Raw genomic sequence first — 26,858 nt, forward strand, 5'->3', positions numbered from 1 at the left:
GTCGCCTCTTATATTATAGGCGACACTATAGAGTTAACCTTATGTGTCCCCTTCCATTTGTAGGCGACTTGTTAGATATAAATTAAGTTTTTTATCATGTTCCCGCCTCAAAGAAACTATTGAGCGCCTACTTAAAAAAATAATATTAAAAATACTTAAAACAAAAAACTTTCCCTCAAAAAAAAAGTCCTACACCTAAACTAATTCTAAGTTAGAAAACGTTCCCTCATAAAAACCCTCCATCAACCTAAATCTTTCTATCAGCGAAAACCTCCAGTCGACCTCCACCCACGAAATACTCCAAACCCAACCTCCATCAGCGAAAACCTCCACCAACGATACTCCGGAAATTGAAGCCCGACCTCCATCAACAAATTGGGGACGAAATTGCTACAAAACTTTCCGACACAATCGGCACCGCACGAAGTCGTCGGCAAACCCTTCCAAAATCGTCTTCGGTTCGTCCTCTTCCTCTTCTCTATTTGTAATTTGATTTAGTAATTTGGTTTAGTTTTCTAGGATTGTCAATTTATGATTTGTTGCTGAAAACTTTGAATTTTGAATGGATTAATGAGAGTTGAGGGGTTGCTATATTGTGTACATGGTAATGGCAGTATACTCTAGTAGAAATCATCAAATAAAACCAACACTAATCATCCCAAATCTTTTTCTGGTTCTGTTTTGGTGTTAGTAATGTCTTGGAGTAGTAATTTAGCAGTTGTGGAGAGAGATCCTATACGGAGATACGTAAGGTACAACAAGAGGTTAGGGGTAGGCGCTTGGAAAAGTGTATACAAGGGGTTTGATCAAGTTAAGGGTATAGAAATTGCTTGGAGTAGGATCGTGATAACAGGCGACACATCAGAATCTGAAGGAACTCTTAATGATTTGTGTGTAGAAGTTTGTCTGTTGAAGTCTTTAGATGATGAGAATATTGTGAAATGCTACCATTCTTGGATTGATTATCATGAAAAGATCAGTCACATGATTACTGAGATATTTTCTTCTGAGAATTTGTGGAACTACACGATGAATAATGCTGTTGTAGATTATACGACAATCAAGAATTGGTGTAGACAGATTCAAAATGGGTTGAATTATCTGCACACTTGTAATCCGCCAATTATGCACTGTGATGTTAAGTTAACAAACATCTTTGTTAATGGAAACTCAGGAACGGTTAAACTGGGAGATATGGGTATAGCAAAGTTTGTTAAACCGGAAACTATTGAATACGATGTTGCTGGTTTTCAACCTTTAAGGACCGGACCGGACCATCTGGCAATTTTGAGGTGGCAGCAATACACTTGTTTTTTTGCAGCTTGTATCCATATATCTTATCTTTCTTCAGGCTACCAACATTGCACTGCACTGCACTACTTGGTCCCATTTTATAAAGTAAAGGGTAGAATACAGTCAAATTCATATCCATATTTCCTAATTTTCAAAATCAACTACAAAAATTGTGAGGAGCACTTGGTGGGATTTGGAACCTATATCTCTCTCTTGCAAGGCTGAGCAGCGAAGACGGTGTCGCACTACTCAGTACTCATTACTCGCCCATCTACACTCATTGCAACAGAATTTGGTAATTTACAATACGCACACACAGGGATTCCCAATTAGCAGCAATCTGCAATCTGTTTCCAGGAAAACTTCAGACTTCAGACTCTCAATTATCCAAATGCTATATTTTCAACATAAATCAATCTACAAATATATACTTGGACTCAGATTTCTACTGTCAAACTCAAAACTGATTGCTTAACATCTTGAATAGTTGAATATCTATATCCAGGCATGATCAGTAAAACAAATGGATTCATCTCAATTTGTTTTATTTGTTTCTTTTGCTTGTTATTTTCCACAGAACTGGTTGCATTTATCCCCATGGAACGGCCAAAAGCTGCCAGTGTAGATTTGGTGTCTGAAATTATTTTGTTTATTTGATACTCTGGATTTTTATCATAAACTTTACAGAATCTGATGCATTGTCTATTTTGCATATGACTGTCAATCTTTACATAATCTGATGCAGTGTCTATTTTGCATATGCTTGTATTCACATATCCAAACACTCAATTGGTTGAAATCTTACTATTGGGATTCTCAGAAGAGTGCAATTCCATACCATAGTGGCAAGAGTGAATTATTCGTTGTTGGCAGCCTAATCTGGTAAAGTTTCTTTTATTTTCTCTTCTCCTTTTATTTCTTCTCTTTTGATGTTGGTGGTTATTTTACAAGTTGTGTTATTTTAAATATCATTTTATTAAAATAAAATTTAATATCCACATCTCATATATATGTTCATGATTGGAGTAATAAGGACCAATAAACTAAAAGTCATGCATTTTGTATGTATGAATTATTTTTTGTGAAATAAGTATGGAGCTGATATATGTGAGATATGTATTTGGTTAGAGATGGACAGAAGTTAGATTTCACGAAAACGTACTACGCCTGACTTTCATCAAGGGGTTGAGGAATTTATTCAATTTGCATTGAAACACAAAAAGGAGGGGGGTAAAATATGTTGCCCTTGTAGGAATTGTGGCAATATTACTACGGTGTGTACAGAAAGTCAATTACGAGATCATATATTTTGGAATGGGTTTTCTAAGAATTATACCGAATGGATATGGCATGGTGAAGGGGTTTCAGGTAGGACAAACAATAACTATGAGGATCCTGTAGAGAATCTAAGTAACGATCATTTTTCTTATGAAAATGATGAGTTAGATGATTTTGTGCATGATACGGAGGATAATTTAGAAGAGGGGTCGCATGTTCTTGATAGTTTTTTGAGTGATGCCGAAAAACCTCTGTATGAGGGTTGCACCAAGTATACTAAATTATCTAGTGTGCTGAGTCTGTTCCAGATAAAAGCGGAAGGTGGGTGGACTGATAAAAGTTTTACAAAGTTGCTGGCAAAACTAAAAGACATGTTCCCCGATAATAATGAGCTTGCAAGTTCTACATACCATACTAAAAAAATGTTGTGTTCGATGGGTTTGGATGCAGAGAGGATACACGCTTGCCCTAATGACTGTGTGTTGTATCGAAAAGAATACAATGACTTACAAGAATGTCCAAGATGTGGGGAATCTCGATATAAGGTGAGCGACAATGGTGATGCTACCAATGAAGCTGCCAAGGTACTATGGTACCTGCCTATAGTTCCGAGATTGAAACGCTTGTTTGCTAATGCCAAAGATGCTGAAAATTTTGGCATGCTGACAAGCGCACAAAAGATGAAATGATTCGACATGTAGCCGATGCCCCACAGTGGAAACATATTGATGATCAATTCAAGGAATTTGGTCGTGAATCAAGGAATTTGAGGTTAGGCTTATGTACAGATGGGATCAACCCGTTCGGTAACATGAGTAGCCAACATAGCACATGGCCTGTTTCGCTCGTGATATACAACTTGCCACCTTGGCTAACCATGAAGCGCAAGTACATTATGTTGTCATTGTTGATATCAGGGCCTAAGCAAACTTCGAAAGGCATTTGATGGAAAACCTGAGCATAGATCTGCCCCTATTCCTCTAACAGGGAAGCAAGTCTATGAACAGATTAAGGACATCAATTGTGTATTTGGAAAACCATACAAAGCTACGACTGGCCAAGCTTGTTACAAAAAGATGTCTATATTTTGGAGCCTTCCATACTGGGAACAGTTGGATGTAAGACATTGTATTGACGTGATGCATGTTGAGAAGAACGTATTTGATAGTCTTATTGGCACGCTTCTAAACATACCAGGTAAAACAAAGGATGGAAAAAATGCAAGGGATGACATGGTTAAATTGGGAATTCGACCGGAGTTGGAAGCTGTAAAGAAGGGAAAACGCGATTATTTACCTCCAGCTTGTTACACTTTATCTAAAAAGGAGAAAAGGGTCTTACGTCGGTCCTTACATGGCGTGAAGGTTCCTCACGGGTATTCCTCCAATATCCAGAGGCTTGTTTCGATGAAAGACTTGAAATTAATAGGCTTGAAATCCCATGACTGTCACACTTTAATGCAAGAGATTTTGCCGATTGCAATCAGGTCTATTTTGCCAAAGAAAGTAAGACACGCCATAATCCGTTTGTGTTTGTTTTTCAAAGCTTTATGCTCAAGAGTAATTGATCCTGGGAAGTTGGATTCATTGCAAGCACAAGTAGTTGTCACTTTATGTGAACTTGAGATGTATTTTCCGCCTTCTTTTTTCGACATTATGGTGCATCTAGTAGTTCATTTGGTGAGAGAAGTTAAATTATGTGGCCCAGTTTACCTTCGGTACATGTATCCATTTGAGCGCAATATGGGTGATCTAAAAGGCTATGTGAGGAATCGATCCCGACCTGAAGGTAGCATAATTGAGGGTTACTTGAGTGATGAGGTCCTCGGATATTGTACCGAGCATTTGGCAGAGCTTGAAATGGTTGGGCTCCCTACGCCTCGCCATGATGAAGATAGAACACAAGGAAAGGGCACAATTGGGCGTCGAGTCATCACCCTTAGCCCTGAAAAACTAGATCAAGCGTACTTATACATATTACAACAAAGTGTGGAGGTGCATCCTTATTTGGAAGATCATATGGAGACTATCAGATTGGAAAATCCTGTGAACACAACCGCACATTCATTATGTGGTTTCAAAAGAAGGTGACTGACCAGTTACGACATGCACCACATGATGTCACTGATGTCAATAATATGTTAGCATTCGGCCCAAACGCTAACGTTATATCCTATGAGGGGTATGATATAAATGGGTATTGCTTCTACACCAAGAGAAAGGATAGTACTAGTACCATGCAGAACAACGGTGTTTCTTTGGAAGCGTCCGGTCTGCATTTTGCGAGTGCCAAGGACAATAGACCACGACATGCAAAGATGTCATACTACGGAGTAATCGAAGACATATTCGAACTTGATTTCAGTGAGTTTAGAGTTTCTGTGTTTCATTGCAAGTGGATGGAAATAGGCAAAGGGGTTAAAACAGATGATTTAGGATATACATCAGTAAATTTTGGTAAATTAGGTCACCATGATGAGCCATTCATAATGGCATCACAGGCAAAACAAGTATTTTACATGAGCGATCCATCTGAAAAATCATGGTCGGTAGTTATTCAAGGAAAGAGACATGGTGTTGCGGTTGCTGACCTTGTGCCTAACGAGACAGAATTTAATGAAGTTGATGAGATTCCTACTTTTGCAATGTATCAAAATACACCAGTTAGTGTAGACGACTTAACTGGACATTATTTGCGTGATGATCATAATGAAGGTGAATGGGATACACTGAAATGAAATCTAGATAGGTACTTATGTGTTCAAGACATGTTATATGTATATTACATGTGTCTATTACCTTGATCGTATATTAACAAACATGTTACATCTGTCATTTCAGGTACTCTTTTTCTTCTTCTTTGGATTCATCTTAGTACCCGTGTAAAGGACTGATTTCTAAGAGGTAAGATTCCTTTGTCTTTTCCTTGATGAACATGAGCAATATGAGTGCTTATATTCTTCTCTTTTTGCATTCTTGCCTACTGCTTGTGTTTAGGCCAGCTCCCGAGGTTTGATTATCATATCTTACACGTATAGACTATGCCTTAATGTCTTATTACTCAGAGTTAATTATGTTAGTTACCATTTATCAGTGAAATCATAGATCCTAGCATGAAATTTAAACTACATTACATGTTTATTAGAATAATGCTTGAAATTTGAACTTCCATCTGCCTATAAATGTTGTATTCTGATCTGGTTCAGTTATATTTATGTAGCTGCTGTTGGGTTTTGGGCTTCTGCCTAAGTGGATGCCGGTGAATTGAAGGCTATTAGGGCAGCTTCAGCTAATTTCGTTTACCTCGGTTGACTTAACTAGCTTATTTTTTGTGTTTAGTTTTCTGTTATTTTGAATAGCTTTTAGGCTAGCTTTATTTTTTTAAGCTTGCAGCTTGTTGCAGGCCTAAGTGGCAGTTTGAGCTTGTACAAATTTGAAAGCGCTTTTGATTAATAATTTTTCATATTTACCAAAAAATATTATGGTTATTTATTTTCCTATTTCATTTTAATATTTGAATTGTACTGTGACTCACCATAAACCAATTCTTTGTTAGGAATTATTAATTTTTATGGCTTTCGGAGAAGATCATCCTCCTTCTCAGGGGGATACACAGGATAAGACGAAGAAAAACGCAAGTCAGAAAAGGAGAGGGCCTACAACAACGAAGTATATCATGGAAGATGATGATGGACCCTATGCTCTTCAGTGGAGTGACGATGGTTCTGATATTGGAGAATTCATGAATAGGTACATAGCCTTTACTGGGTCAATTACTCTTTCAAAGGTCAAGATTCACATTACACACTGGAGCATGGTTGATGAGGAAATAAAGGAAAGATTTGAAGGAAATAATGCCCTTGGTCCAAGTATGCATTCTATGTTAAGTCTAATAAATGCGGTTCAGTATTAATTAACAAGTTAATAATTCAGTGAGATCAAGTGAGCTGAATTCCTAGCTAGAGGCCGCTTCAGTTCAAGTGGAATTAATGATATTAATCCACAGCTTACTCTTGACTGAACCCGTAGGGTCACACAAATAGTACGTAAACGGATCAAGTATTTAATGGCATTAAATACTCCATCCATGGATATTCGGAATCGACGGATCTTGGTTTCAGTGGGAGCTGAGATCGTCACAAGGCAAGAAATGAATACTCCGGAAACGATGATATTGCCGGAAACGGAAATATGGATCGTATCGGAAATATAAATATTATCCAAGTCATAGATGTTGCCGGAAACGGAAACATGGTACGTATCGGAAAATATTATCGGAAATGGAAATATTGCCGGAATCGGAAATATTGCCGGAAACGGAAATATTGTCAGAATCGGAAATATTATCGGAATCGGAAAATAATTCCGGAAACGGAAATATTAAATATTTGTTCGAAACGGAAATTAATTCCGGAATCGGAAATATTAAATATTGTTCGTATCGGAAATGAATTCCGGAATCGGGAAATTAATCGGAAGCGTATCGTACGAATTAGCATCGGACGAGGCCTGCCAGACGAAGGCCCAGCACGAAGCCGGGCCATCGCCCAGCAAGCCAGCGCGCCACAACGCACCAGCCAAGGCTGCGCCAGGCCCACCGCAAGGCAGGCCCAGTGCGCGCCAACGCTGCTGCAGCGTGTGGGCCTCGTGGCAATGGGCTGCGAGCTCGCGGGCTGCGCGCGCGCGCATGGAGCCCCTCGTGGGCTGCTGTGCGTGCGTGTGTGTGTTTGTGTGCTATACGAATCCTAAAGCTATCAGGTTTCGACATATGATTAAATTCCTAAACCTAAAAGGATGAATTAATTAAATAAGAATTCTATTAGGATTCTAGTTTAATTAATTCGTATCCTAATAGGATTCCAGTTCCTTTTCCATACCTCTATAAATAGGTGTCTAGGGTCATAATTTATAGAGACAATTCAAGTATTCAAAGTGATTTTTGAGAGCAAAAATTCAGTCATACAATTGCCTACAATAGCCGAAAATTCTAAGTACCTTAAGGGCGATCCTAGTTGGTCAAGCTTAAGGCGGATCCGGACGTGCTGTGGACTATCTACGGAGGGACGACATTTGGAGTCCTAAAGATTTGTTCTTGTTCGGTTCGGGCGCAGCTAGGGAAGGCACGCAACAAAGTGTATGCATCTAAACTATGCTAAATGATTATGTGTAAATAATATGCTTTCCTGGATTTATGGTTTTTCCGCATGATTTATGTTTTGTCATATGAATCATAACCTAACAGTGGTATCACGATCCTCTTATTATTTTCATAATCTAAATTGCATAAACATGGTTAAATATTACAAATTTGCAAGAATTAAAAAGGGGTGATTAATTTTCGTAATTGTTAATTAATTGCAAATTGCGTTTATTTAATTATACGTACGCAGTTTTTCGGCAGTTTCTTCGTTACTCATCCAAATCGAGTGATTTTTGTGTCAATTCCGCATGTAAAAGGCATTCTAAAATTTTGACAAAAACAGTATTTTTCGGCCGAACCCAGAATTCTCAAATTCGAAGTCTAACTATGACTTTTCGGAGGTTTTAGTTTTTCGAATGCAAAATTTCGTAAATTTAAGATGTTAGATTAAATATTTGCGATTCTTGTTGATAAATCTTGAATTTTTGATTGTCCTATTGTATATGTTTAACAAGTTTGAATGCCTAGCCTTGTTAATTATGCAATCTAATTTGTAATTATGATTAATTTGTTGAAAATTGAAATAATTTAGAATTAATTTGATTTTCATAATTAGTTATAATTTAATTAGAAACCTATGATTAAAAACCACCATAAAAATTGTAAATTTATGTTAAATTTAAATTTTTATGACCTAGACTTGAATCCATGTTAATCGGAAATCAATTAAATAATAAATTTTCGATTTTTCGCCCTAAAATTATGGAATTAATATTATTTATTAATTTGTCATTAATTTTGAATATAAATTTTAATTTTTTATGCGACTCGCTCATATAACTTGCACGCACAAAGCAATGGACGCTACGTGTTACCCTTAAGGGGTGTTGTATAGTGCGGGCATGCGACGACGAGCAAGGGAGCTCGTCGCCCATGCGGTACGAATGCAGCGAGCAAGGGCATGGTGCACGAGCACAAGGCAGCAGCCCTGCCTTGTGTCGTGGGCTGTGAGCAATGGGCGTGTGGGCAGGGGCGAGAGCAAGGCACGAGCAGTCGCGTGTGGGCAGCAAGCGTGCTGCGCCACAGCGCGCACTGCCTCGCGCGCAGCGAGCGCAAGCTCGCGTGCCACGAGCGCTACGCAAAGCGTCGATGGCTCGCGCGCAGCGAGCGCCAGCTCGCATACTGGTGCCTCGTGCGATGAGCGCAAGCTCGCATGCGGGAAAGGCAGGCGCGCAGCGAGCGATGGCTCGCATGGATCGAGCGCTGGCAAGCGAGCGCAGCGAGCGATGGCTCGCGTGCATCGAGCGCTGGCGCGCGCAGTGAGCACCAGCTCGTGTGTTCGATTGATGCCTTGCGATTGTGAGCAGCAGCGATGCGACGCAACGCATGGGCTGCACGCACATGGCCAGCGATGGCTGTGTGCGTGTGGCCCATGGGCGTGCGTTGCGTGGGATTGTTGCGTTGCGATTAGATCGTTTTGAAATTTTAATTTGAAATTTTCAGTTTACGTAATTTTAATTAATTTTAAAATTAATAATTTAAATTATTTTCTTGGATTTTAATTTTGAATATTGTAATTATAATAAATTTTATTTATTCTAATTATTTTACTAAAATTAAAATCATGAATTAATTTAAATACGACTGAAATTAAATTAAACTTTGTGGATTCAATTATAAATTTATATGAGCTTTAAATTTTAATTAAATTTGTATGTTTCCGGTTAGACTAGAAATACATTTTTATGTTTAAAATTAGTAAAGCATATGAATTTATTGGTTTAAGTGGGAGCTCTTTTAGTCATAAACTCTTGATTAGGTCTACAAATCCTTAAGGTTAAAACAACTTGATTAGAATTAATAAGGACTGAATAATTTGTAGATTATTGGTGCCCTTGATTAATTGCTGCAAATGTTTATGTGATTCATAATGTGTTTTACTAACCAGCTATGTGGGCCATTCATGATAATTCATTGTTCTGTAAAGACTTATCTTCTGTTGCTGAGATAGGTGCTGTTAGTTTTGAGAATGAGCAGTTTAGTCCACGGCTAGGTTGTGGCAAAGATCCTTTGTCCATGGATAGGTTGGGACTGATATTTGCATTTCTTCCAGTTTTACAGTGCATTCATGAATCTTAATGAATACTTTTAAAACGGAGTATATAATATTGGAAATCTGTCCCAAATCATAAGTTAATTGACTCATTAATGATTAGTGTGAATCTTTTCTAACAAAACAACGATACATGCCATATGGTTTAGGACAAATGTGACCAATGAGAACATGCTCTTCTGGAGAAACATATGGGACTGGCACTGACTTTACACACACAAAAACACACACCTTGTGAACCTCGAACCTTTTTGCACGATTCTTCTTTTTAACTGAAATACTTATGCTGGAAATTTTATTTCTTTTGGCATGTTACCAGTGAAAGAAATCGAGCTAACCAAGCCAAGAATTTGTATCCCCATCACTTGGGTCGCGGTGGATATGGAAAACTAGAAGAACGGTTTGTCCAAGAGCAACTGAAAAAGGCCATGTTGTCTGGTGCATCTTCTTCAAAGGGTGTTGAATCAGGTTAAACACCTGTAGTAACTCCAAGACCTCGTTATGAAAGGTGGATGGATGGAAGAAAGGACAAGAACGGGAATATCCCTAATGAGAAAACGAAATTGGTTGTAGAGAAGCTCGTAAGTATCCTTTTCATATTTCTCTTTATAATTTCTTAGTCTATTCTGTTAACTAATTTGTTGCTATTTGATCTGCATTTCCTGCTGCTGTTATCTGAGCTACTTCATACTTGAGAAATTGAAGTACATGCACCAACAATAATTAGTGCCATTTTTCCTATATGGGGTGAAACGACCAATATGCATTAAACAACTCTAGCATGATCCATTAACCAAAATTTGAGGCTTTTAGGTAGAAGCTGAGTACGCATAAGACCAACTGACCAAGTTACGGATATCTTGCAATATTCTAATCCAACTACTTATAAATGGTCATTGTTGCCTTTTTTTTTTGGGTTCATCTTCACATTTGGTCCACATAGGTCCTTTTTCCCTTATGGAATAACCAAAAGATTAAGCCGTTAGGCGGGAAGAAGCGAGGAATATATTGAATAAATAGAGATATCTTGACTGATTTGCACTGATCTGCACTGGCAGCACTGATCTGCACTGGAAGCACTGATCTTCTATTTGATCTGCACTGGAAGCACTGATCTTCTATTTGATCTGCAATGGAAGCACTTATCTGTTATCTGATCTGCACTGTTTTGCACTGATATGCTATCTGATCTGAACTATTTTGCTCTCATCTTCACTAACCTCTTGACTGATTTCCACTGATCTGCACTGGCAGCACTAATCTGCACTGACTGACCTGAATGATCTGTAGATGTTGCTGACTCGTCTGTTTGATATGCACTGACTCATCTGTCTGATCTGCACTAACTGATCTGCCTGACTGATCTGTTGCCCTGTAATATTCCAATAAAATTTCACAAACATTAGCTAATCTAAGTTAAGACTCCTTGAACGTTTAAACTTTCCCCAAACCCAATTCATTTACAGGATTCCTTTATTCAAATCAACTGAAGTTATTAAGTGTTTAGTTAGTGAATTCATAGATTACATAATTCACTTTATTAAAATCTTTTGTCTGATTATATTGTTCCGTTTGCAAACAGAATGAGCTAAGGGAAAAGGAAAAATCAGGGGAGTTTGTTTCTCATGGAAGCCATGACATTTTAACTGAAGCGCTTGGAAATCCTGATCATGGAGGCCATGTAAGGGGAGTGGGCGGAAAAGCAACGCTTACATCAGTTTTTAAAAGAAAGAGGCGTTGTAATCAAACAGAGGGTATGCTTACAATTAAACAAGTGGAAGAAATTGCAAATTTCCTCACTGAACAAGTAAGGGAGCAGACAAGGGCTGAAATGAGAGTGGTTACCCTTGATATCTTGAAATCTTGTGGTATACAAGTACCTAAAGATTTGGAGGTTAATATGAATGTTCCCACTCGTAGTAGTTGTCAGTCTATTGATCCCGATCCTTTCGCGAATGGCTCTAAGGTTCTTATCTCCCTACCATCATTTGTTTTTCGTACTGTTTTTGCAAGAAAGTAAGAGTATTGCAAGCAACTAGGTTATTTGTGTCAACCTTGTTCATGTATTTTTTTTAATTTACAGAAGCCAATTCCTTGTGATATATTAGTACTTGAAGAAAGCTTTGGAAATCGAGTTGTGGCAACAGGTACATTGTTGAAAAGCGTACCAGGGGAGCTTGTTCATGGTGTTCCTTTACTTGAAGATCATGTCAAGGTGAAAATCCTATATGTTGTTGAAGGTGAAGAGAATACACCTCTACCCTTGCCTTTTTTTGGGCACGAGTCCCTTGGTGAGATAAAAGGAAGTTGGGCTCAGTGGCCTCGTTCACAAGTCAGATTATCCATTGAGGTGACATTAATTAATACTTATTGATTTTAGCTTATCAATTAACACTTATTGATTTTGATTGACACTAATCTTGATTTTTTTCATAAAAATATGTATAGAACTTGATCGATCAACCACCACCACCAAAGAAGATTAGAAATAATCTAATGGAGGGTAAGAAACTAGTTGACGCTGGTTCAGCTGTTGAATCTCGTTTTAATGATAATGAAGAAGAACTCGCCCCCTTCCTTATTGGCAAGGACATGTTTTTAGCATTGCCAAATAGCTTCAAGCAATTATACAACTTGTATAAGAATCGAGATGTTGATTTCAGCGTTGATGTTGATTTCGAAGAGGATATCTTATACTATCCTGATAAAGTTTCTTTTACTGCTTACGTGTTTGGTGATGATCTTAAGAAATTACTGAACATGGAATACATACGTACATCTTGTGTGGATATCTGGATAAGGTAAAAAAATGTGATCTCTAAAGTTTGTTGAACTTTAGCTAGATATGATTAGTACAGGTTAACTAATACTTGTTGATTTTGGTTAAGGTTTTTGCAAAACGAGATCACGAAAAATAAGCTCCAAGAAGAAGTTGGATTTTTTTGTCCGCATAAGCTAGGGCTGGTTAAACTTCGTCCCAGTATCCACACAAAATATGTGAATCATTCAATTACCAAGCAAAGTACGAAGAAATATATACTTGCCCCGATCCGTCAAGAGTAAGAACATTTATACTACTTATTGATTATGATGCTTTAAATCAGTCCATTTTTTTCCTTTAAAACTAATATCTTCCTTGTTTATGCAGTAAATATCATTGGATGTTGGTTGTGATTTGCCTTGAAAGAGGGGAAGCCTTTTTCTTTGATTCCATGGCTGATGGGTCGTTAGAGAATTTGCATACCAAAGGCTCCTTGTCTGTGTAAGTACTCTAGCTTCCTTACCTCACACACTTCTCTCTTTCTCTCTCCTCTTTCTTACTCTTCACTACCGACATATCTTCGAGATTCAATCTGCAACTATAAGCCATTCATCGAACCCATTACTTTCGGTTGTTAATTTGAAGATTCAAGTTTGAATTTCTGCTTTACTGGCTGCATTGTAGCATTTGTGTAAATGTATAATTGTAGATGGCCTTGACTATGTTGGATATCTGATCATTTATCTAAAGTTTTACATTTGCGGCTGGAACTCATCAACTACTTAACTGCAATTATATATGTTTTATTTTTTGGTTTTTAACTTAAATTCTTTTACTTCTGCAGTTTTAGTTCTGGCTTTTTGCAAATAGCTTTTGTATTGTATGTGATGTTTTTTTCCATGTCATGCCTCAATGTGATGCGGTTCGTGCTTATTAGCTTATCACTTCCTTAAGCTTTCATTCGTAGTGCACTTATTTTAACAAAAAATGTGTAGTAGATTGGCATTTATATAGTTCACAATAGTTACCAGACTTGGGTCCCAATCTGGAGGGTAGTAGAAATTATCAGCTCGAGGTGCTGCAAGAGTAGAATGTGGCAGAAACATAAGCTAAAATGAGTATAGAATTATCAGCTCGATCTGCTGCAAAAGTAGACTGTAGCAGAAACTAGCAAACAGAAGGTAAAATGAGTATAGAATAACCATAGCAAACACCAGAATCAAAGAGGTCTCAGCACAAGGAGTAAGGACCAAATATCCAGATGACAGAAACGGCACAAGAATAGTTTCTTTTTTCTTTCTGCTCCACTAATCAAGTATAACATGATTAACATCTATGATAGAATTAATCTCACAGTTATTGTGGTTCTTAGCTCCTTTTGCACTCTGTAGCTTCATTTTGTTTGTCAATGTCTGCAAGTTACATAAAGGATTGGCTGATTTTGCAGTTGGAAAATAGTTTGGGCTGTGTTGTAGTTTCTATGGGAGCTGAAAATGTTCTAAGGCTTGTACCATTTCATCCAACCTCTTCTCAGCTTGAACACATAAGCTCGATTTAGCTAAAGAAACCATAATTTCATTGTGAATCAAGTTTCACAAACTGAATATTTGCATGTTCCCTTGGCAATCTTTGTGCTTGTTCCCTAGATATTATGGCTTTCCCCTTTAACATTATGAACAGAAGCAACATTAAATTATGTGGATTTTTTTCCTTTGATTTTTAGCGCATATAGGACTTTAATGAACATGGACAAAGGATCTCGGAAAATGAAGCTAACGTGGAAGGTGGTTAAGGTAAATTTTTATTTAAATGGGTGCTCTGTACTATCACTATGCTAGGAAACTATTTCAGAAACAATGAAATGTGGTTCTCTGGTGTTTGCTTATTGATATTTTTCGACAATCTGTATTTGTACCTTTCTCTTCTATGGACATTGGTGCACTAGGTGGTTTGGTATATTACTAATTGCAAAAGTTACTACTCCGTAGTTGATTAAGACGTACAAGGATCCTTTCGAGTCTGTAGATAGTGAAATTATTGCATCTAAGCTAGCTACAAACAAGTTAAACCCGTAAAACCCCGACCTTGTTTCCCCGTATCCATAAGATTTTCATTTTAACCCGCAGCGGTTAATATGGAATTGTTATCCATTAAACACAATCACGAAGGTGTTTCATGCGGAGACAAAATTGAAATGTCAGATTGTTTGTATACGTAACAAGTACAAGTAGTACATAATTGATAATTGATGCAAGCATTGTAGTCTTGACTAGATTCTTGTTGCTATTAATAGGAAAGAAAGATGTTGCTGCTGTTGTTGCTGCGTACTCTGTTTCATGTCAGTTGTTTAATTTAATTTGAAGCAATTATTATGTTAATTAATTAATTAAAACATGAATCAATTATTACTCCGTAGTAATTAAATTTGGGTGCAACTTGCTTATAGAATAATGTAGGAAGGTTTTTACTCCAGTGGTTTTGAGTTGTCAGTCGTGTTTGTTCATTTCTTTTATCATTTGTTTTCTCTGAAACCTTTCCCTAAATGTTCCTTTGTTTGTAAGTATTTAGTACGAGTAGTACTCTTGATAGGGGGAAGTTGGGGATATGCATGAATTAATTGCACTTGGTTGTGCAAATCTATTGCCAAAATTGAAACAGGTGTAGTACTAGTCCGTATATTTTATGACATGGCAGGATGGATTGATTCTAGCATTCTAGGTCATATTAATTTTATGACATTAGGCAAATCTGGGAAGGAATGGGCTTAATATCATTCATGGGGGTTTGTGGGTAGGTGTAGAATTTGTAAATATTAGTAGAGGCGACAGCTAGCCGAGCCATGTTATATTTGACTTATTTTGACTTATCTTAGTTTATATTATATTTTTTGCTGTGAGAATAAACACCTTATTTATTTATGTGTTGACATCATTTTTATCTTATATATGTGGTGAAGTGTCCTCGTTCTCAACAAGTTGGGCTAGTTGAGTCCGGCTATTATGTCATGAAGTATATGGATCAAACAGTATCGCTTGTATTGAAAAAGGAACGTGATTTTCAAAAGGTAATTAACGTATCAAATTTTTTATCCTTAAATTTGCACTTGGTTAATTGTTTGAGTGTACTTGCATCGATTCTAATATATCTATGCATTTGGTTTTTGTATGTAGCATTTCACTCTGGAGGCATATACTCAAGAAATTATCGATGATGTTCGTGAAAGATGGTGTAGATTTTTCATTGATAATTGTTTATAGTTAATTAATTTTCCGTTTGACACTAAGTTGACATAAACATCTCAAATTCGTGTCCAGGATTTTCTAATATGTAAAAATACAAATTAAAGTATTTTGTATGACTTTTATCAATTTTTGAGATTATATTGCAGTGGTTTGAATTTTTATTTACGTCATTTAATTTCGATCGGTTTGAATGTGGCCATTTAGAAAAAAATGTGGCGCATCTACAACATTGTCGACGTCCATTTTCTTCGTCGCTTCTCATGTATACAGGAAACACCGTAAATTACTATATACATCGCCTCTTAAAAAACAGGCGACACCATAGGGTACCATATACATCACTTCAAACGAAGTAGGGGACACTATAGAGTATCATACATCGCCTCCAATAAAGGAGGCGACACCGTAGAGTATCATATACATCCCCTCGAACTATGGAGGCGACACCATAGAGTATCATATAAATCGCCTCACAAAATAGGCGACTCTAAAGAGTACCATATGGGTCGACTCTAAATAAATAGGCGACACCATAGAGTACATTTGAATCGCCTCAACTTAAGGAGGCGACACCTTATAGTCCCTTTGAATCGCCTCAAACCAAGTAGGCGACACGATAGGACACCATACACGTCGCCTAAAACGAATTAGGCGACTAAGAAAAGTAATTAAAAATCCATAGAATTTCCTCTTCGGAGTCGCCTCTAACATAAGAGGCGACACATAAACTGACCTACAGTGTCGGGTCATAGGCGACACATAAAGGGGGTACCTATAGAATCGCCCCCTGTGGAGTCGCCCATGAAGCGACTCTATAGGTGGTTAAGAGGCGACTCCAAAAGGTGTTTTTGTAGTAGTGAGTAGTCGCGAATGCAATTTGATTGGGATTTGATTGGAATGTATGATTTAGGTTTAGCAAGACATTGTGAGCCTATTTTGTGCAAGTGAATGATAGTTTCTGTTATATGCAAGCTTATCTAGTTTAGGATTAGGCGAAAGCTCTTCCATAAGCTAGGTTGCTTCGCGTGCTCCATCCGAGAGGTGGCGAGCACGTCATTTGGTTTCATTCCCCTATGTGCTATGTCGTTGCATATTCATGAATGTCTTGTCCTTGTTATTTCTTTGATTCGATTTCCATTGCCGATTCCCGAAATCTCTAGAGTTTCTTTATTTGTTTGCTTTTCTAGCTTTGATTAGTTTAATTCAAAAACTCAAATTTGATTCGAACTAGCTTGTGAACGCATATATTGAATAGTCAAACAATATCCATTCCTATGGGACGATCCTTATACTTGCCGCTATAGTCAATATAGCCGGTTAGTTAGGTGTTTTATAAATTTTGTTTGATTGAGGTGTTGATCTTTCAACGACGGAAAAAACGCCTTATCAATATCCTAGGAAAGGAATCGCTTATGTATGTTTCCCTTGTTGTTTGGTGAGTAATAAGAGAAGGAATCTCTTATGCAGTGTATGATACATCTATATGTACTTCGTACAACTAAAATCATTATACCATAAAAATAAAAGACCATCAGTTATAACAAAATATTAAAATCAAGCGAGAAGATGTCTAGAGTTCTTGAAGCAAAAAACAAGCTACAACTATTACAACCTGGCTTTAAAAGCTAAAATATGACTATCTGAAAGCCTGAGATAGAACAACCCTCTGAAATTAACAGAAGAACTTCAGAATTCATAGGCAAAGCAGACAAACATCAAGAGAACCAGCAAGGTAGAAGTACAGGAAGCAAGCATCAACAACAGAATTCGAGACTAATGAATAATCTGCATCATCTAAAACACCCAACTTAGAACAGAACACTAATCAGACTACTAATTTTTAATTATCACTAATTTCATTTTTCCAATTGTAATCAGTAGTTTACATCAAAATGAATTTTCCCAAATAATCACCAATCAATCAGCCAGCCAATATTTGGATTACCAATTTATAATCAATAATTTCAAATTTCCGACAACTCACAAAACAATTGAATTCTGAAAAGTTAAAATATAAATTTAACCAATTACATGCTCAACAAAATAAAATTCGACGACGACGGGAAGGAGTTAGCAAAGAGACGACGGAGGAAATACGAACCACAGAGATAACGAGAAATCGGATCACAGATATAGAAGGAGGCTGCAACCATTACCTAAGAAGAAGAAAAAGAAGAGCACCATCGAAGAGACGTTAGATATTCGAACCAAAACAGTAGAGTAGGAGATAGAGAGGGAAAGAAGAGGAGAGAGAGAAAGGAGTTGTGCGGCTGTGTTGTTAAGAGAAAGGAATGGAAACTGTTACATCTGGGGTTGGACCAGTTGTAGGGGAATACAGTTAAACATAATAACATGTGCGGAAACAATCCCCAAAGCCAGGAAACATGTATAAAGCACAGATTAAGCAAACTTACATTCGAAGCGTATTTTCCCTAGTAATCTGTCAACGAACACGAACATAGAACTCCACTTGTCGTTGCTCTACTTCGTTCACCGACATGATCAGATCTGTCTTGATAACCGTAGCTCAGACAATCAATCAAGAGTTTGTTCTTTTGGGAAGAACACATCCATGGAGGCTAAGAGAGAATTAGGGTTCCTCTCTCCTCCTTTAGGGTTTGATGTATGACTGAATTGTGTTATGGAAAAAATGGGTTAGAAGGTTATTAGAATAACCTTGCTAACCAGCCAAGCCACAAGGGCCACGACTGGCCAACAAGCCCACACAACACAAAACTCAGCGTGCTTGGCCGTGGGCCGCGCGCAGCTGCTGCTGTGTTGTTGCCTTGGCCCGCGCGCACACATGCGCAGTTTCTCGGCCATGGGCCAGCGCTGCCGTGTTTGCTTTGCTTGCGTGCCGAGCGCCCATGGGCCTTGAGTGCCTCGCGCACTCGGCTCGTGGGCCGCTCTTCGTATTCGCGACTTAATATTGTTCCGGATATTATTTATTGTTTCGTATACGACGAATCACCGTCGTACGATACGATTTATTCGTTTCGCCTAGCTTACGAATATTCGCGATACGATATACGATTCCGATGCAAGGTCGTATCGTATAATACGTTTTCCAAAACTAATTCCCGAAAAGCTATTAAATGAATTTTCGATACATTTAATCTGGTGATCTGTTACGTGTCATTGGTGTGACCTTGTAGGTTCAGTCAAGAGTAAGCCGTGAGCTTAATATTCATTACAACTCACTGATCGGAAGCATTGCTCCAGCTAGCTGTTCCGATCACTTGATCTCACTGAATTAATTGTTCGCAATTAATCTGAACCTTGGTATTAGACTTAATGCACCTTGGGTGAAGGACATATTTCCTTCAGTCTCCCACTTGTCATTCAGACAAGTGTGCATTCACATTCCTTTGTCACTTAGTGTTACTTACTGAACATAAGGTAAGATCCAAGCCATCCTTATTAGGTCCAGAAGTGTTTCTCGGATTACAAAGCTCAACTGTTAAACTTTTACAGAAGGTTAAGCCTTAACCATTCTGAACACGACCATGCATTTTACAGTGTCTAAATCTCTGAGAGGCTTTGTTATACAACAACACCATATCCTATCAAAGATAGGAGGACAATCCATTCTTGCAATCTATGAACACTCACTTTGATTAATAGTACGCCCAATAACTGCTTTTATAGCCTCCTTTTACGGTGCGACGTTTAGCTAGCATCAAAGCGAACTAATTCTCAAACGAGCAGACATAATCGCTCATGTTCTGAGGAACGGTTTCTAATCACCATTAATGAGAACTACCTATGACATGACTTTAATCTCTTAAAGTGTTCTCATGGTCAATCCGATACAAGATCCAATAAGTATCTATGCAAAAGATTCTGACATCCAGTCACTCTAGTTCAAGAAACAGAACTAAGAAATCTACTTGCAATCTAATCTTCATTAGTCATTGGTCGTCCACCTTTTACTGACCTGGATTAGGGATCCTTTGTGACTTCAATATTCAAGTTCACTTATGGGTGTTTCTTTGTCGAAGAATCCATCTTGACATCCCATTTGAATGATTTGAATCACATGGACTTATCATTTAATACTAAACCAAAATTAAATGAATATGAAATATAATTTCATAAATGATAAATGTTTAAACCAAATGCTTACCAATTTGTGGGTCTCTAACCCAAAATCAAGCATTTAATGTTTTACAGATATAGGCCTTTCACCCAATACTTAAAACATTCATGGAACTCAAACTTGATTCCATATCTGCATATGAATGTTGTGTATCATTCAATGCAGAGGTTTAGTTTATCATACTTTGCTATCCTTAGCATCTTTTCTATCGAAACCCTTTCGATGTAAGATGAAAAGATCTTTGAATATGTTTCTAGAATGATCTAGTCTTTCGTTGCTGTTTAGAATGATAATCATATCTAAAATAGAAAATCATCCAGGTAGCAGACTTGTGATCAACCTGAGTTCATTGAAGAACTCCCACTAAAACAATTCCCTTTTATTTCTTCTTAGGCAACAATGAATTCATTTCAATTATGTAGAATTTCAAATGATGTTTCCCTTTTGGAATGCTCCAACCAGTTCACATAGATGTGGGAGATACATCTTTCAACCATGCATCACATATGGTTTAGAACCTATGTTACCACCTTTAATCACGACGCCTAATTTCCCGTGTATGTTTGTGGTTTGCTTAACAACAAGATTCAACTTTTGCTAAGGCAAATGCATGTAGCATCAAAACTTTAGTTATCTTCACTTCCTCTTATCAAGTGCTCATCCTACATATCCAAATGTATTGGATGTTCTTGATACTGTTCCGATGATCTTTGATCCAGATCAATAGAGATTAGTATAAAGTCGTCACGATCCAATGTTCACGAGTTATTTTGGCGATCTACATATCACATCATACATGATTGATTGTAATGCAAAAACCATTCTCATTTTAAAATCCATCCATGTGACTTTTAGCTTTATTATGTTTCAAGAGATATTGGATCTTGCTAAAATCTTGGCATTGCCATGTGACATAAGGCGAAGGCACCTCTTCAAGGTCCTTCATGCTTAACTTTAGTTATAACAACCTAGCTTTATACTTAGTTAAAGCATTCATAACTTACACTTACTCATATGGGTTGAGAGTCTCTTTTGAGTCTCTCCATTGTGTTTTATTTAGTAATTACTTTTACAGAATCCAAACAACGCTTTAGATTCTATCCAATAGATCTCTAACCCAGTATGTTCTAAGTTTCGCCATGGTTTTAATATTAACAAATACTTTCAAATCTAACCATTTGAATGTCATTTTCAATAGAGAGATATGTATCTCATATATAGAACCAATAAACTTGACCTAGCTCCCACTAAACTCCTCATCTATAAGATGATCCATATTTTCATAAAGCTATGATTGCTCAATAGCCTTTTAGACAAATATGGTCCAATTCCCACTTGCATGCTTTAATCTACGAATAGATTTCTTAAGCTTGCTCTTTTATCTAGCATCCAATACTTTTACATTGTGTGATGTACACAATGTTGAAAATTCTCATTGGGAAACACAAAGGGAAAAAAGTGAGTGAAAATAAAAGAGTCCCACATGGAAAAAACTCTTCATATTCTCCTTGTTTATTAATTGGGGAATGTGTGTAAGTCTTGTTTAAGAAAGTGTGAGAGTGGTATAGGTGGACACATCACACACACGCGCGCGAGCTGTGTCGGGCCGGGCTCGGGCCTCCGGCCATGGGCCTTGGGCCTTGGTACTTGGGCTCTTGGGAATGCGGTTCGCGGGCGTGGGGTGGGTTTTGTGGGTCAACCCTATTCTTTTTGGTAACTGGACCGTTTTGGTTAAGTTATTGTTACGGGAATCTGTATTGATTACGTAACCGTTGGATAATTACCATTAATTACGTCCGTTACTATATTCAATGTTTCTGACCGTTTTTTGGCTGTTGCAATATTCATTCCCTCAGCCGTTTCTGTCTGTTGGGTTGCTTTCCTTCTGATTACTTAAATCAGAATTTCAGTTTCCTTTAAACACACAGAAAATCATTCACAAAAAATACGAAAACACATTCTTTCTCTCACAAAAAATTGCTCTCGGTTTTGGGCATATGTTCTGACTCCATCCGTCTTTGTGAGTACACACAACGTCGGAGTTGCGCTAATCCTGGAGGGCGACCGCATTCTGTTATACTGCACTGGGAGGTAGCGCGGAATCGTCTTTTAGGACTGTGGGTGTCCACGATGCAACACTTGTTTTTCGTTCTGTTCATCGAATAAGATAAGTTTGTTCTAATTTTTAGCTTTGACTATAAGACGATTATTATGGCTTTGACGTCGATCCAGTTGGCTTTGACTATTCATGATTCCTGATATGTCTAAGTTAGAACCTCTTGATGGCAAGAATTATAAACGTTGGGCTGTTAGGATGCGATTCTATTTAGAACAAATTGAGATTGCTTGTGTGCTTGATGATGTTATCGAACCTGATGATGAAACTGAATTGCATGCTTTTGAGTTGAAATTTGCTAAAGATGATAGGACATGTAAGGGCATGTTGCTGCATCATATGTCGAATGCATTGCTTGATATCTATATGGGGTTTGGTCATGCTAGGGATATTTGGGATGCATTAGAAAAGAAGTATGGAATTGATGATGCTGGTACTAAGCGTTATTGTGTCAGTAAGTGGTTAGGTTTTCAAGTTCAAGATGATAAACCAATTATTGATCTGCTTATGAAAATATTTACATTGCTATGGCTGCCGAGGGTTTGGGTATTTGTGACATTACTCTTGCTATAGTTTTAATTGAGAAACTCCCACCCTCTTCGAAAGATTTTCGTAATCATTTGATGCATAAGAAGAAGGACCTTACCTTAGAGGAGCTCTTAGGTCACCTGAAAATTGAGGAGGAAAATCGTATTAAGGATAAGGGTCAATCTATGTTTTCCTGTTCCGCTAAGGCTAACCTTGTAGAACCTAAGCCTAATGCATATTCTGATAAGTTTAAGGGAAAGGGCAGTCCTTACAAGCCTCAAGGGAAACCAATGAAGTATAAGTTCAAGGGGAAATGTTTTGAATGTGGGAAAACTGGTCACAAGTCTGCAGATTGCATATCCAAGGAGAAGCCTGATCAGAACCAAGCCAACCTTGCTGAAGCTAATGAAGTTTCTGATCCTAACCATTTTATTGTTATTGTTTCAGAAGCTAACTTGACAGGTAATGTTGCTGAATGGATCGTTGATACTGGAGCAACGAGACACATCTGCACCAATAAAGACATGTTCACTACCTACGAAAAAATTGATGGTAAAAATGTCTTCATGGGTAATTCAGCTTCTGCAACTGTTCAAGGCAAAGGGAAGATCGTTCTCACTCTTACCTCTGGAAAACTTATTACTCTTACCAATGTGTTGCATGTTCCAGAAATGCGTAGGAACCTGATTTCGGGTAGCTTGCTAATGAAGGCTGGATTGAAGCTTTCATTTGATTCTGATAGGCTTGTTATTACTCACAGTGGGGAATTTGTGGGAAAGGGTTTCTGTAATGGGGGTTTATTTACTCTTGATGTCAAACTTGAAATTATGAATAAGAATGCTAGTACTTCTTCTGTTTATATTGTTGAGTCTATTGATGTATGGCATGCAAGGTTGGGTCATCTCAACATTGCTTCAATTAAAAGATTAAACAACTTAATTTGATCCCCAATTTTTCTAAAGCTGATTTTGCAAAATGTGAAGTATGTGTTGAGGCCAAGTTTGCAAAGAAGCCATTTAAATCAATAGATAGACAAACTGAAGTACTAGAGCTTGTTCATAGTGACTTGGGGGATTTTAAAAATTATGAGAGCAGGGGTGGTAAAAGGTATTATATTACTTTTGTTGATGACTGCTCAAGATTTACCATGGTTTATCTTCTCAGGTAAAAAGATGAGGCTGAGGAAATGTTCCTCAAATACAAGGCCGAAGTGGAGAACCAACTTGATAGGAAGATCAAGAGACTTAGGAGTGCTAGGGGTGGTGAGTATGACCCTAATACTCTTAAGGCATTTTGTGAGCAGAATGGGATCATTCATGAGACAACGGCTCCCTACACACCCGAGCAGAACGGGATTGCTGAAAGGAAGAACAGAACATTGAAGAACATGATGAATTCTATGCTTATCAGTTCTGGGTTTTCTGATAACATGTGGGGGGAAGCTATACTATCTGCTTGTCATGTTTTGAACAGGGTACCTCACAGGAAGTTAGACAAGACTCCATATGAAATATGGAAGGGTCGTGCACCTAACCTAAGTTACTTGAAAGTGTGGGGGTGTCTAGCAAAGGTGGCTATACCCAGCTTCAAAAGGGACAAGATTGGTCCTAAAACTGTTGATTGTATTTTTATTGGTTATGCTTACCAAAGTGCTGCATATCGTTTTCTTGTTAAGGGTGCTAACAACTCTTATGCAGGTGGTAACATCATTGAGGCAAGAGATGCCGAGTTTTTTGAAACTGTATTTCCTTTGAAAATATCTTGTATCAATGATGTGCCTTCTTCTAGCACTTCTTCCAGTATGCATGTTGCTGCTCCTCCCACCTCTAATGTAAATTCCGAATTGGAGCCAAGGAGGAGCAAGAGGGCAAGATAGGAAACCAGTTATGGTGATGATTTTATTACTGCTTTCTTAACTGAACCTTACTTGATTGATGATGACTTTGTTTATGTCTTTATTTTGGAAGATGATCCTAGAACCTATGAAGAGGCTATGAAATCTGTTGATGCAGTGTTTTGGAAAGAGGAAATAGATAGTGAACTTCAGTCAAACCTAAGTAACAACACTTGGGAGTTGGTTGATTTGCCTAGTGGTTGCAAGCCGATTACTTGTAAATGGATCTTTAGGAAAAAAATTGAAATCCACTGGATCCATTGACAAGTATAAGGCTAGAATTGTGGTGAGGGGATTCACCCAAAGGCATGGTGTTGATTATTTTGATACTTACTCTCCTGTCACTAAAATTGCTACTATTTGAACTTTGATTGCTCTTGCTTGCATTCATGATCTTGTTGTGCATCAAATGGATGTTAAAACTGCATTTTTAAATGGTGATTTGGATGAGGAAATTTACATGGTTCAACCAGAAGGGTTTGTTGTTCCTGGTCAAGAGAATAAGGTTTGTAAATTAGTCAAGTCTTTGTGTGGGCTTAAGAAAGCTCCAAAGCAATGGCATGACAAATTTGACAAGACTATGACAGGTAATGGGTTCCATGTAAATTAAGGTGATTCTTGTGTTTACTCTAAGCATGATTCTGATGGTTGTGTGATTATTTGTCTTTATGTGGATGATATGTTAATTTTTGGGACTAACTTGGATCGTGTAAATGAGACAAAAAGTTTTCTAAGTTCTAAATTTGAAATGAAAGATATGGGTGAGGCAGATGTGATTTTAGGAGTGAAAATCAAGAGCGCTCCAAATGGCATTTGTCTTAGCCAAGCTCACTATGTTGAAAAATTACTTAAAAAGTTTAACTCTTTTGACGTCGATCCAGTTAGGACTCCCTATGATCCAAGCATCCACTTAAAGAAAAATAATGGTAATCCTGTTAGCCAATCTGAATATGCTAAGATTATTGGTACACTACAAAAAAACGCGGCACATTGTGACGCTTTTTGGGTCGAATTGCGACGGAAAATTGTGTCGCAATTTCACATAGCGACGCTTTGGGAGAGGGTCGCTATTTTCATTGCCGCTATTTACCGACGCTTTAGAGCGTCACAATTTGCAAAAAATCGATGTATTTCGCCGCCACTATTTGGGATATAGGGACGCTATAGATAGTCGCAATATTTAGACTGCAAAAAGCGTCACTATTTGCACGCTTATAGACACATTTCTCCGCCACTATAAACCATATAGAGACACTTTAGACACCCGAAATATATATACTCTTATTAGCGTCCCTATGTTTACTTTCGTGCGAGTTCTCATCATTCCCTCCAAAATAATTTAGACCCTTTAGAGCGTCACAATTTGCATCATATATATATATATATATATATATATATATATATATATATATATATATATATATATATATATATATATATATATATATATATATATATATATGAATTAATCTAAAATCATGAATTACCTATAAAAATATATATTTACCATAGATGATGGTAATCAAATACAAGTATCAATTTACTACATTATCATAAAACAACGTAACATCGTGATTTGATTAATTTAGAAAAAGTGATAACAATCATCCATACATTAAATTAATTTGCAGAGTCTAGTCAACTGAAATAAAAGCAATATGTTAAAACAAAAAACAACTTTCTAACATCATGTTTTCTACAAGATATTCCAAAACTAAATAAAAACTACTTCCTGACTAGTACGAACTAATTACCAAGTAAGCCTATTGCTATGCTAGCTTAGCTTCAACATAACTTGTTCTCTTGATCTACATTTTACCATTACCATTTAAATCATCAATAATCTGCAAAGAAAATTTAATATGTCAAATATATATAAAAAGCATGATGAACAGATTTTAAAATCAAGGAAAAATTAACAGTAATCTGAACTACTAGTAATAGAAACACAAAAACATGGAAACAAATGCATACACGCCCCAATGTGACGAGTCTAGGAAGAGAATTCACACAATCATGAAAAAATTCCTATCAGACCTCAGAAGTTGAATGATAATGCATTGACTAGCTTTTCTTTCAGAACTATCATTAGACCATAGTACAATAAACTTCCTTTTTGATGATCGGAGTTCAACATTTGCACAAATTCAAATGAATACACTGCACCATACCCAATCACAGGCCACAGTTACTCGTAATAAACCAGCATATAAAGACTAAAACGTTCAAGTTCTCGAATACCAAGTTGATACATTATCATAAAACAATCACTCCCATACCAGGTTAGCTATGCATAGTAGTTTCTCTAGTTCACTTAAAAAAAATAGTCCAGTCCAAAGAATGAAAGATCCTATAAAAGCAAGGAGATCCTTAAAAGTAGCAGCTAACCAAGTGT

The 26,858-nt window shown here is 37.4% G+C and overlaps 1 protein-coding gene across 6 annotated transcripts; it reads left to right on the plus strand.

Annotated features, from left to right (window-relative positions):
- Positions 1-174: 174 nt before the first annotated feature.
- LOC110787849 (uncharacterized) lies at positions 175-15,990 on the plus strand. 6 transcript variants are annotated; one of them, XM_056835003.1, is made up of 13 exons: positions 176-458; positions 2,114-2,175; positions 5,412-5,474; positions 6,127-6,320; positions 10,143-10,404; positions 11,406-11,789; positions 11,907-12,173; positions 12,272-12,624; positions 12,712-12,882; positions 12,972-13,085; positions 14,308-14,377; positions 15,541-15,648; positions 15,755-15,990. In XM_056835003.1, the coding sequence occupies exons 5-13, from the start codon at positions 10,336-10,338 to the stop codon at positions 15,839-15,841; spliced, it is 1,623 nt and encodes a 540-aa protein (XP_056690981.1). In that variant the 5' UTR covers positions 176-458; positions 2,114-2,175; positions 5,412-5,474; positions 6,127-6,320; positions 10,143-10,335; the 3' UTR covers positions 15,842-15,990. The 6 variants fall into 6 exon arrangements, 5 of the variants coding, with proteins under 5 accessions (XP_056690983.1, XP_056690981.1, XP_056690982.1 ...); XR_008926293.1 differs by lacking the exon at positions 14,308-14,377 and having other exon boundaries at positions 175-458; positions 15,755-15,989; XM_056835005.1 differs by lacking the exon at positions 5,412-5,474 and having other exon boundaries at positions 175-458.
- Positions 15,991-26,858: the final 10,868 nt, after the last annotated feature.

This window comes from Spinacia oleracea, chromosome 1 (genome assembly GCF_020520425.1).
Source record: "Spinacia oleracea cultivar Varoflay chromosome 1, BTI_SOV_V1, whole genome shotgun sequence".
NCBI classification, from domain to species: Eukaryota; Viridiplantae; Streptophyta; class Magnoliopsida; order Caryophyllales; family Amaranthaceae; genus Spinacia; species Spinacia oleracea.